General features: G+C 40.4%; 1 protein-coding gene across 2 annotated transcripts in view; it reads right to left on the reverse strand.

The window, feature by feature from the left end:
• Positions 1-469: 469 nt before the first annotated feature.
• The window catches only part of LOC131237353 (probable alkaline/neutral invertase F), a 64,405-nt gene continuing 50,993 nt past the window's right edge, over positions 470-13,881 (reverse strand). Inside the window, exon 5 of one of the 2 annotated variants that reach the window (XM_058235070.1) lies at positions 470-984. In XM_058235070.1, the coding sequence (XP_058091053.1) occupies positions 689-984 (296 nt within the window). In that variant the 3' untranslated portion in view covers positions 470-688. The remainder of the gene's footprint in view (positions 985-13,881) is intronic. The other variant, XR_009167193.1, reaches the window with a different exon arrangement.

The raw sequence follows: 13,881 nt of genomic DNA on the forward strand, positions 1-13,881 counted from the left end.
ATGCAGCCCCCCATGAAACCCCCAGGGCCCAACTTTTACCCTGATCCAAAACTTTGGTGGGCCATGGCAAAAGAGAGGCAAATCAAGGGAAGAAACATGTTTCCTTTTGCTATGGCCCACTAAACTTTTGAATCAAGGTAAAGGTTGGGCCCTAAGGAGGGGGGGATACATGAAGTGCTGCATCACGTGGACCGTTCAGATTTTGGGCTCATTTAACATGAGATGAGTTCTCAAAATGTTCTCACGAGTTGTTGTGAGAACTGATGCGCATGTGTGTATTTCAATATATATGTGTGTGTCGCAGAAAGTATAAGTGGATAACTTCAAACAGACAAACAACCACAAAAGCATGGCATCATCGCCACATTCTTCCGTGTATCTGAACACAAAAGCAGCATGTGAAATTCAGTTGTGGATACCGCATTCCACATGCGAACAAGGCATACATGTGGGAAATAGATGCCAGATGGGACTGGGAAGTAGATACACACCTTGCATTACTGTGATCAGGCATAACAAGGAAGAAGCAGATGAGGTGAATTAATAAGATTACAAATTGAAATCAAGTCCTTTGGTAGATTTTTATATTGTCTGTGAATTGGGTGATTCTCAAACCAGAAGCAACCATGATTAGAAACACATGCACCAACATAAATATGCGAAATGCATACATAAGAGTAGATTTGTGTTAGAACGTCCAAGAAGCAGATCTCTTGATAAGGGGCTTCATCTGTTTGTCCTCTTCATGCGATATCATTCCCAAATGAGATGGGTCTTCAAGCATCATCTTTGCCACCAAATAGCCTGAAATGGACCAGGTTTGGAATTTCCTAGCCTGTTTCCCTACATACCGGCCAAGCTTTCCATCGTAGTACTCGGGCCAGCCATCTTTCAGTAACCGGCTTTCAGCAAGATCAATTGCTCGCCTTGCTATCTGAGGACGTCCAGTCTTGATACAGGCAGCAGTAAGAAGCCAAAGAAGCACTGAAACACAACACTATATTAACCGACGATTTGATAAAATATTAAGGGAATATAGAATTCAATTCCCGTCATTCAGTTCATTGAATTGAAGGCTCATGTGTTGATAGAACATGTGAAGTGATAATGTTATGGAGCACATGAGTTTGTTTCCGAACAGATGAGTGTTTGTTGAAATTTTTTATTACTACACCAGTGCACAGTTGTTTTGCACCCATAGAAGCACTGAGGTTTCCTGCCGTGACCTTACATGAATGGAAATGTGTAATTCACAGCTACAATCATATCATGAAGCATTCTCTCTTGTACTTCAATTCTGATTATAGACAAAAACTTCAAATCTGATCCCTAGGGATCTTTAGGGGGTGCAAATGGGCCATTCTGGTCCAGAAAGTGGTCTCTATGCTCAACATGAAGCCCACCCAAAATGGATTGGGCCACCTTCAACCCTGTTTCCTTAGCAATTTGGGTGGACCAAACGCAAGTTCTCAACTTTTACCTTCTATCATATCAAAGATCAATGTTTGTACGGTAGTCCACATGAGCTACCATTTGCCTTTTTGGTTAGATAATATGTAACTTGGTAATTGGGATATGCTGCAGGTAAAGCCAATAGGAAAAATGGTGGTAGCAGGACTTCCATAGCAAAGTGTTGATTGGTTCATGATATTAAAAAATGGTTATGTGACGAGACGGGAAGGAAATGGTCACCCCATTTATTCTATACGGGGGGAGAATTATTATTATTATTATTATTATTTTTTTTTTTTAAGAGGATCATGTTGACGCCGTTATAGGCTAATATGGCCATAAAGGGCAAATTTTCATGTTCAAGTTTTTTCTTGTTTTTCCACTTCTTTATTCATTTCAACCATGAAGGAAGCTTAGAAAGTAGTTTTAACCAGTGTTCGAAATATCAGTATCGCACAATGTATCACACCCTTGGGATACAGATACGTATCGGTTATCGCATGGGATATATCGTTTGTATCGCATAGTTTATCGCACTTTTTGGGAAACATGGGGAAACATTGGGAAAATGGTTGAATTTTTTAATGAAACTTTGGGGATTGTTAAAAAGGCCCTTAATACATACTTTTAAATCATAATATCTCAAAAAAAAGATGCACATAATAAATTTCCTTTGTATAGGTTCCTAAGTTATGCGATGTTTAACTGAACTAATGCAACTATTTTTAAATTGAATGGAGTAGATATTGCTCTAATATGATCTAATATGATCTCTAAAAATAGATGAACGGTGTAGATATAATAAATACATCACTTTGGGCCCATGTAACTTTGATCTCCTTTGAATCGTTCGTGCAACTGGAGCTCGAGGAGCATCAGTGCTCGTCTATGCACGTCACGGATGCGGATTGCGTCCTACCCCTACCCGTCTCTAGCCCTGAATGGGCAGTTCTGTGGGTTGGGCCCACCTTGAATGTATGTGATCTATCCACATCGTCCATTTGTTTTTCCATCTAATTTAAGGGGTTGAGCCAAAAATTGAATCATACCCAAAGATCTAGTGGACCATACCATAGGAAACAGCAGGGATAATGATATCCACCGTTGAAACCTTGTTAGGCCCAACAATGATGTTTATTTGTCATCCAACCTATTCATAAGATGGTACAGACATGGATGAAGGGAAAAAATAAATATAAACTTGATCCAAAATTTATGTGGCCCCCAAGAAATTTTCAACGGTAGACGTTCAATTCAACTGTTTCCTATGGTGTGGTCCATTTGAACATTGTATATGTTTCATTTTTGGGTTGAAGCCCTAGAATTATCTATTAAATTAGATGGACAAAGCAGATAAAATACATAAATCATGGTGGACCATACAGAGTTTACTCAGTACACTAAGCGTAGTGAGTTACTCCGTACAGAAATTGGATTACGTACTAAGTTACTCAGTATGCTTTTATCGTACTGAGTAAACTCAGTTGGGCCCACTGTGAATTTATGTGGTTTATCCACACTGTCCATCCATTTTTACAGATAATTTTAGGGGTTGATCCCAAAATTGAAGTAAATACAAAGCTCAAGTGGACCATTACATAGGAAACAGTGTGGAATAATGATTTCCACCGTTGAAACCTTCCTAGTGTCTAAAGTAATTTTTATTTGTCATCCAACCTGTTCGTAAGATCACAAAGACATGGATGAAGAGAAACCACAAACTTTAGCTTGATCCTAAACTTCTTTGGCCTCCAAAAATTTTTTAATGGTAGAGGTTCAATCAAACTGTTTCCTGTGGTGTGGTCCACTTGAGATTTTAATTTGCTTCATTTTTGGGATCAAGCCCTAAAATTATCTTTTAACATGGATTAACGGAGTGGATAAAATAAATAAATAACAGCGGACCCCACACAGTTTACTCAGTACGCAATCCGCTTCCCTCAGTATGCAATCCGCTTCCAGTGCAGATTACTGAAGTCACGTCACCAAGTTACGTGGGTCCCACCATGATGTATTTTTCTATCCACACCGTCCATCCATTTGAACAGATCATTTTAGGGCGTGAGCCAAAAAATGAGTCAGATCCAGAGCTCGAGTGGACCCCACCACAGAAAACAGTGGAGAGAGTGACGTTCACCATTAAAAATTTCTTGAGGGCCACAAGAGATGGATGGTTAAGACGATATTTGTGTTTTCCATTATTCCATATCTTTTTGGACTTATGAATAGATTAGATCACAAATAAACATTATAATGGGCCCTCAAGAATGCTACAAGTTTCAATGGTGGGCGTCACTCTCTCCGCTTTTTTCTGTGGCGGGGTCCACTAAAGATTTATATCTACATCATTGTTTGTGTCATGCCCTAAAAAATTATTTCCAAATTAATGAACGGTGTGGATACGACACACATTACCGTGGGACCCACAGAACACGGACACCACTTTATATGATTGTACAGTGAGTAACTCAGTACGCTTAGCGTACTGTGTAAACTCATGTGAGGTCCACCACGATTTATGTATTTTATCCACTCCGTCCATACATTTTAACAGATAATTTCAGGGCTTTAGCCCAAAAATAAACCATATACAATGTTTAAATGGGCCACACCTTACAAAACAGTTGAATTGAACATCCACTGTTGAAATACCATTTTTGGCCACAGAAGTATTAAATTTAGATGACTGATAAACATCACTGCAGGGCCCATATGATCTTATTAAATTCGTATTTTCCTTTCATCCACGTCTATATGATCTTATTAAGGGTTTGGATGACTGATAAACATCACTGCAGGGGCTAGAAAGGTTTCAACGGTGGAAATCAGTGTCACCACTGTTTCCTGTGGTATGATCCACTTCCCGTTCTAAGTTTTGGGATCAACCCCTTAATTTAGATGGGAAAATAGATGGACGGCGTGGATAGACCACATACATTAAAGGTGGGCCCCAACTGAGTTTACTGAGTATGATAGGAGCGTGCTCAGTAAACCACACTCGCGCCGATCCCCATTTCACCCCTCCCGCCCCATCTTCTTCATTTTCCCTCTTTGTCATGAGCGCTCTCCCTCTCCTTCACGCAGCGAGGGTTCCGGATGAGGTAATGTAGATAAAGATTTAAAAGATAAATTTATAGATGTTGGGAGAATAAGTGATAAGCAAGGGAAACCCGAAGAAGAGAAAAAAATGAAGAAAATAGCGAGAAAAATTAGAAGAAAGAGGGATACAGATACTTACCTCTCGAATGGCCCACCTCCGATCACCGCTACAGCCTACGGCTTCAGGTACTCTCCGATCTCTCTCTCTCTCTCTCTAGGTAAGTCACTTACAACTTAAAAGAACTTACAGGCATCCAAACAGGGCCTTAGATCGGGGTGGGTTGTATCGGCGATATCGATGATGTATCGCATGATGTCGACGATATATCGCACGATATCGACGATAATATCGTACGATATTTGAAGTTTTGGATTTTTGGTGTCTTCCGGGTGTTATCGGCGGAGTTTTGTCTCACACTGGTGCGATACCGATAATATCGGCCGATAGTATCGATATTTCGAACACTAGTTTTAACTAAATCTTAGGCCTAGTTTTTGGATGAAAACACAAAATTTGTGTAGGATTCAATGAATCAAAGCGGAGTGAACCATTTTGGGAAATATAGGAAGAAGCGGTAAACCATCACTTTGTTTTCGATTTTCCTTTTTTTTTATTTTTTTTATTTTTTATTTTATTGTTGTTGTTGTTGTCTTCAAATGAAATGGGAGATCAAATCATGCTTGATCTGTGTTTGATTAGGGCTTATTTGGTCGACCTTCAGCAGGTCAAGCTGACAGACAACATTCTTACTAAAGAATGGCCCATCATACCATCAAATACATGTCCGAAAACAAAAAAGAACACATATTTGGGACTTCACATTCTTTAGAATTTTACCAATAATTTTTGAGATTTCCCCCCAAAAAATGTCCGTTTTAAGGTCCGTTTCAGCCAATGCGGCCCATATATTGGCCAATAAGCTGGCCAATACTGTTACATAATACATTAGATAGGTTACTATAGTCGTGAGATTTTTCATGCTTGTCTTTCACCAAACAATTCTAGTGACTTGATATTTGTTCTTACTTGAAATGATTTATGCATCTTCATTTATGTGTATGAAACTAGCAATATCTTCCTTAGGTCAGTTCACATGTATATGCATCTGTATTGCATGTAAAATCATGTTCTACGTCCACCAAGTTTGTTAGGCTCTGTGGTAGACTCATGCCTCAGCGGTAGACTCACAAGAGTTTCAACACGAGGTCATGGGTTCAAGTACCCATTGTGAAATTCACTGTGGTGTGAGTGTGTGGGTGTGTGTGGGGGTGTGAGTGCGTGTGTAAAAAAATAAAAATAAAAATAAATAAATAAAAATGTTAGGCTCTGTCACCACAATAAGTGTAAGTTCCGGGTGTTTTGGCAACCTCTCCGGAAATTCTTTGCTGCAGTTCTGTAGTTTACTCATTTTTCACATGCTAGTTACAACAAAATGGAAATGGGGATTTGACCTTGGATTCAAGGGGTTCATGGTTGGAAAAGTTCTCTACATTTGGTGGGGTTGTTGTAGGCTTCTAGCATATTATATGTGTCATCCTTGACCAATGAAGGTTGTAATGGTAAGATTTTTATGTTCTTTTCTTCTTCTTCTTCTTCTTCATCTTCTTTTTGCCTTCATTTTGTAAAGGCAGAGTTTCTTGTTCTTTCTTGCTCCCTCAAAGCATCATCCTTCAAAAGAATGAAATGTTTTTTTTTTTTGGCTTAATCAACTTGAGCAGCAGATTAACGAAAAACATTAGAATTGTTATCATTATAGCCTTATCATATTTTGAGGTCAGCTCCTGCTCAATAATTCTTATTTAAGGTCCTATCCTCAGTAAATGAATGAGCCTTCATATACCAAGTTCGAACCTATCAAGGTCATGAGCAAGCTTATGCCAGGAGTAATATTCATGGAGGTTCAGGATGTCAATGATCATAATATAAGACAGCATAATCCTATCATAGAATAAGCCCACCGGAGGATGAATGCCCATTTGAGTGACTACTTGACTAGTTGAGATGAGAACGTCATCAACTTGAACCAAGATTTGTGGAATGCTATTAGGGGGGCCATTCGGATCATGCATCTGCCAATCCTAGATTCGCCAATCTAGGGATTGGCATCAAATCCAATGTTTGGGGTCCTTGAATGATTGACAAATCTCAGGATTGATGATCCGCAAACATCTAAAAGGATTGACAATTCCCAAAAAGGAGAAATAACACAATTTTGTGATTACAACTCCTCTTCCCCTTTGATCTCAGTTGCTTATCTGATTGTTGTAAAAAACCATCCAACCACCATTTGATCACCTAGCAGAAGTACTGCTTTACTTGTAGTTGCTTCTCCCTTGAGTTTTTTTTTTTTTTTTTTTTCTATGAAGATTGGAAAAAAAATATATTGAAGGCCAAAGGCCAAAGGCCAAAAACAAACAAAAAAGAGACAAGACAATCAACAAACTACAAATAGAAAAACAACAGGAGAAAAAGAAAAAGAGACAAAAGCCTAGGCCGCTATACAACTCAGGCAAGACAGGGCCCAGCTACAACCACTGGGCCAAGGCCCAACAGAAAAATGCAAGAGAAACAAGCCGAGGCCCAGCAACAGCCTATGCAAGGTAGAAGTTGATGCCAGGGGAAGCAGAGGAGAACAGTCCAAAATGTCTCTGAAAATTGAGCTGATGGGGAGGAGATATTCTGGAAGCAACAACAATTCCTCTCTCACTAGATTGCCTAGAACACAGCCATGATAGATAGACACCAGATAGATTTCCGGGATGGAATCAAGGGACCACCATTGTGCCAAGCAAAGAGAAGGTCCAATGTTGAACGAGGCATGACCCAAGAAGAACTGAGGCTATCGAGAATGGCAAACCATATCTTTGAAGTGAATGGGTGGTGCACGAACAAATGTTCAATGGACTCAACTTCCTTGAGATAGAGTAAGCACGCACTGGGGAGGATCAAACTGCGCCTCTGAAGATAGTCTACAGTAAGGATTTTTCCTCTCACAGCCAAACAAAGGCAACGATCTTCTGCAGGGCTCCATAAGAAGAAAAGATGGGAACACAGCACTGATTGGAGGACTAGAGATGGTGCCAAGAGCTTTGCAAAAGGAGCAAACTGAGAAGACGCCAGAGCTCTCTCAGGACCAAACTAGCTGATTAGGCACGTCAGAAGAGGGGAAAATCCCCTGCAACAGCTCCAAGAGGTAGAGAAACTACCCAAACTCTTCTTCCGAAAGGGCTCTCATGTAGAGGGGGGCACCAAACCCTGGAGCCAACATTAGAAAAACAGGAAGCCACAGGATCCGAAAGATTAGATGCAGCAGAGGCCAAAGCCGGGGAAAGAGAGGAGAAGGGCTGGTTAGAGGCCCAACGATCAGACCAAACCCTGACACAAGAACCATTACCAAAAGCAAAAGAAGATCCTGCTCGAAATTGGGGTTTAAGGGATACAATGGCTTTCCATGTGGATGAAGCCCTATAGAGGGATGAGGGTTTGGAAAACCAACCCGTATCATCCAAACCATATTTATCAACCACCAAAAGCCTTCACTAGCTCTCTTCCTTGGAAGAAAACCGCCACAACCACTTAGCAAGGAGCACTGAATTAAAACTAGACAGATCACGAATACCAGCACCGCCTTCAGACAAGGGCTTGCAGACATTAGTCCAATTGAGGAGACTGAACTTATGGCGTTGTGAATTTCCTTTCCAAAGGAAATCTCTACACAACTTATCAATTCTTAACAGAACTGATTTAGGGCAACGGAAGAGGGATAGGAAATATGTAGGCTAGTTGGAAAGGGCAGCTTTGATAAGGGTAAGACGGCCTCCAAGGTATAAATAGTGACCTTTACAGGAGGCCAGCATGCACTCAATGCGCTTAGTAATCCCATCCCAGAGATGCTTAGTTGGCTTGCCAATGCACAAGGGGAGGCCTAAATAGGTCGAAGGAAAAGTGGCAGTTTTACAACCAAACACCGAGGCAAAGTGAGCTAAGTTGGACAAGGGGAGATTAATGCCTAGCATTTTACTTTTTGTAAGGTTAATTCGAAGACCAGACACCACTTTAAAAAAAAAGGTGAAGCAATCTTTAGAGATTGAAAACTGCATATTCGGAAGCTTCGTAAAGGAGGAAGGTGTCATTGGCATGTGAGAGACAGAAAGACTAGACCGAGATACCTGAAAGCCAGTGACAGAGCAAGCAATTCCCCTTTCTCCAACATCCTACTCAAACCCTCCTCAACAACGAGGAAGAAGGGGGGGAGAGGGGATCCCCTTGTCTGAGATCGTGAGAAGAGGAGAAAAAACCTTTAAGGAAACCATTCACCAGCATAGAAATTTTGGTTGATGAAATACAAGAATTAATTCAGCTGCGCCACTGTAACCCGAAGCCAAGGCAGCCCAACATGTAATGCACATATGCCCAATCAACATGATTGAAAGCCTTCTCAATATCCAGTTTACAGACAACCCCACTCCTACCCTCCGGGTGCCTAGAATATATCAATATTGGGCAATTAAGGCACAATCAAGGATCTGACGGTTAGCCACAAAGGCACCTTGAGAAACAGAAATGACGTTGGACAAAACATGAGACAATCCAGAAGAGAAAACTTTATATAACATCTTGTACGACCCTCCTATTAAACTAATAGGCCTAAAGTCCTTAAGGAGGGCAACACTCTCCACCTTGGGGATTAGTGTTATAAAGGAGGCTCCAATAGCCTTGTGGATCCAATTGTAGAGAAAGAAGTTAGAGATGAAGTTGAGAATGTCTAGTTTAATGTCATCACAAAAGACTTGAAAAAAGGCAAGAGGGAACCCATCCGAGCTAGGGACCTTGTCATGGCTAAGGGAGAACACTGCTACCTTAAACTTTTTCCTAGAGAAGGGGGATTCAAGGGCAAAGGCGTCCTGAGAAGGGATTTGGGGGAAAACAGATTGTCAAGCTTAAGACGATTCCATTCTTTTGAGGAAAGGAGACACTGTGGGTGCATACTTGTTCCTGGTCATCAATTATAGACCCGTTAAAAAAAATGGAACTTATCTTGTTACACCAAGCTCTGGCATTGGCAATCTGATGGAAGAAATGTGTGCTTTTGTCACTTTCTTTGAGTCATAGTGATGTAGGAAACATGATTTAATGCTAGCATGCAACGTGGAGATTATGAAAGATTCCATAAAGTAATTGAAATAACAAAAGATGCTAACCCACCAAGTAATTAAGAGTAAACAATAGAAAATAAAATCTGATTTAACTTAAATCACATGCCAACATGCTAAAAAATCACATAAATTGATTAAAACTAGGCCTGATGAAAGGACAGATGATGCAAGATATGAAATTAAATATGGAGTGCAAGAAATCAAGCTTGTGATTATACCAATATTAAACAGTCACAAAATTCCACATCTTACATACTATCAAACATTCAAAAAGGGAAATCTATGGGAGTCCAAGCCTACACAACTTTAGGACTAGATCAAATAAAATTATAAGTCAAACAAGTCCAAAGGAGTGTAAGAATCATCCATTCTTGCAAAGGATTATTCCCAACTCAAGAGATTCGCTAAGTTTCAATTTGAGGGAAAATCTAGGGTTTGAAAATTGGGGATAATTGAGATTTGGGACTCTCTAAGGTTAGGGATTTGGATTAAGAGTTTTTTTTTTTATTATTTAAAAAAAAAAAAAAAAAGACAAAAGGAAGGAAATAAAGGAGAAAAGAAAACCAGGGATGGTCTGCACACGTTGGACAGCCGAAGGGCCTATACGCACGTGCGTGACAAGTCGTCCACACGTGTGTGGGACCCACAAAGTTGAAAACAACCTTCCAGGCTGGGATCGACCAGGGATGGGCTGCTTCCATACCAAATTTCACGTCGATTTGACGCACAGTTTGTGCGTAGTACTCCGCCGAAGTTTCAACCCCTCAGATGGGTCAGAATATGAAAATCTATTTGTGCATTGTTGTAGGAGAAAACTTGGATGCGAAAATGGGTGAATTTGAAGGTGAAAGGAGTGTAGAGGGTGATGGATATAGTGCGTAAGAAGATGGAGATGATTTGGAGCGGATGTGGCTTCGCACCACGGTAGTTAACCCTTCGAGGAAGAGAGGGCTTCGCACCCAATTCGATTCTTTAACCCAAAAAGAGAGAGGAAGAAACACATGAATTTTTATTCATAAAATATCATTCTAAATACCTACATGGGATTACTTTATTTATAAGAAAACCCTAAACCCAAAAAAGACAAAATTGCGTGCAGCAATACTAAAGCTAAAGCAAATAAATTAAGTAATCTAAGCAATCAAAGCCGTTCATGATGTTTCTAGTAACAAAAATAGTCAAAACTCAAAATCTTAGATCATCTAAAGTAGTGGGCCGCAATCATGAGATTCAATGGTAGAATCTATGCGATGATCAGGTCCACTCCAATGCTCCATAACGCAGCCCCCTAATTATGAGGCCCTCCAAAGATGTCGTCGTTGATTCAAATCGAAAGTGAGGCCCGCCTCCTCCTCGAATAAATGTGTAGAGGGGGCGTGTGCATGATGTCCCCATCAACTCTCCCCGGCTGCAAAGGATTCGTTACTGGCGAAACAAAGTTCTTGAACCGCTTTAAGATGTCTAAATCAAGTCTCTGAATCTCCTCCTCAGTGAGCCACGTACCGTCTGAAGTTGGGCATGACTTCCACTTGACAAGGAACTTTTGAAAGCAACCGTCCAATGTCGATACTATCTGATGGTCTAGAATATCCTCTATCTCCTCTCTAAATGTAGGAAGGGTAGGTATAGGAGGAAGAGGCTGGGAAGATGGGTCGAGAAGAGGCCATGGGTCAAGGGAAAGGTCTGGGGAATCGGGATGGTTAGGTGAAAGACTGGACAATATATCAGTGGTCCCCTGAAATGTAACTAGATCCTCCGCATTGAATGTGGAACTAATTCTCATAGAAGGTGGAAGATCTACCATATACGCATTGGGACCATTTCGTTTTATAATTTTGAATGGCCCAGCATTACGCGCATTTAATTTCCTAACGGCTACCTGAGGATACCGCTCTGACCTGATGCGGACCATCATAGAGTCCCCTACATTGAATTCTTTGAATCGTTTATGTTGGTCTGCAGAAAATTTGTATTGTTCATTACTAGTATTGATCTTTCGCCTGATTCCTTGATGCAATGAATGAATATGACGTGTAAATGATTCTGCAGACTCTAATGGCCTATGGGACAAGGACATAGGGACAAGATCAATAGGCTTTTTAGGTTTATAACTAGTAAAGACTTCAAAAGGAACCTGTGGATTTATTGACAGAACTATTAAATGCGAACTCAGTGATAGGTAGTGCAGTCCCACGTCCTGGTGTGCTCTCGTCACTAAACACCTGAGCAAATTTCCTAGGCTCCTATTGACCACCTCAGTCTGACCATCATTAGTCTGAGGGTGGCAGGCAGAAGAAAATTGGAGCCTAGTACTCATCATATGCCATAGTGTCTTCCAAAAATAACTCATGAACTACACGTCACGGTCAAACACTATGGTTTGGGGTAACCCATGAAGTTTGACAACCTCACTACAAAAAAATTTAGCAACATGGGATGCATCAGAGATCTTCGAACAAGGGATGAAGTGGGCCATTTTAGAAAAATGGTCCATGACAACAAATATCGAATCGTGTTTTCGAATGGTCTTGGGGAGCTCAAGCACGAAGTCCATACTGATGTCCTGCCAAGGGGCGAATGGAACTGGCAAAGGTGCGTATAGCCTCGTATTCTGCTTTTTTTGCTTTGCGAGTGGACAAGTACGACACTGTCCTATAATTTTGGTCACATCTCGCTTGAGGCTTGGCTAATAGAATCTATTCTCCACTAGGGCAATGGTCTTGTCTTGACCAAAATGACCTGTGACCCCTCCTGAATGTAACTCCCAAACAAGAAAATCGCGGAGGGAGGTGCGAGGTATGCACAAATGGTCACTCCTAAACAAATATCCGTCCAATATCAAATAATCACTACTAGCTCCTGACGGACTCTTTAACAATGATGCGTACACAACTCCAAAATTGGGGCCCTCAGAATAATCCTCTCTGACATGCTCGAGCCCCGTGACTTTGACACTAATGGAATTGAGTAACGCGACTCGATGACTCAACACATCGGCAGGTTTATTCTCTACACTGGCCTTGTGCTTAAGCACATAAGTGTACTCTTGAAGGAATTGGACCCACTTGGCGTGCCTAGGGTTTAATTTCTTCCGAGAGTTCAGATATCTAAAGGCCTTGTAATATAAGAACAAGATGAATTCTTGCAGCAATAGATAGTGACGTCAGTGGCGCAACAACTGCACTACCGCATAGAATTTTGTTATAGGTGGAGTAATTTTGCTACGCCCAACGTTCGAATTATCTCCGATATTATCGAAATATCTCCGATATTATCTTTATCTCCAGCTTAGCGATACCGATAACACTGGTAGCGATACCAATAATGCTGATAGTATCAAAAATTCCAGGTATTAGCAATCTATTGCTAAGTATCACCAACGTATCAATATTGCTAATACAATCGCCAATATTTTCAACCATGTAAATTCTAGGTATCACTTGTATTGCCAATGCATCAATATAGCTAATGTATCGCCCATATTTTTACTATGTAAATTCTTGGTAATGCTTGTATCGTACGTGTGTCGACGATATTTCAATAATATCGCCAACGTATTAATATCATCAAAATTTTGTTTATTAGAAAAAAAATTCAATTTTTTTTTTCATGGGCACATGGTTGTCTGTAGTGTTCAATTTGTTATTGATAATATTGATAATATCTCGATATTTTTGATATCACAAATTGAGACCACAATCTTTCGTTTCCTTTACAATTGTTGATGATTGCTTGGTGAAATATCATGTGTTGTTGATATTTTGCAATATCGATTGATGTTTAGATGGAAGTTTAGATGGTTAAATAGGTCGAATGAGATGGTTGGACTGATTTCTTACAACGACACATGCTTTTAGGGCCTTATTAAATGGAAACTTGTTATGTATGCATTCTTTTTGCAATTTTTTTATTTCTAAATATACAAATATGTACGTTTTAACATCTCCTGAAGTTTTGCTGAAAATTTCATCATTTTCCCCATGTTTCCCCGCATTTCCAGTTATCAGCGATATTATTGGCGATATCGGTATTGTTTCCGTATCCCTGGCCACCGAAACTTGTAGCGATACCAATACTTCGAACACTGGCTTCGCCTCATTCAGTTTCTCACTAAAAAAGGCAACAAGGCACCCTTCCTGACTAAGTACTCCTATACCAAATCCTGACGCGTCG

Source organism: Magnolia sinica, chromosome 2 (assembly GCF_029962835.1).
Source record: "Magnolia sinica isolate HGM2019 chromosome 2, MsV1, whole genome shotgun sequence".
In the NCBI taxonomy this organism is placed as follows: Eukaryota; Viridiplantae; Streptophyta; class Magnoliopsida; order Magnoliales; family Magnoliaceae; genus Magnolia; species Magnolia sinica.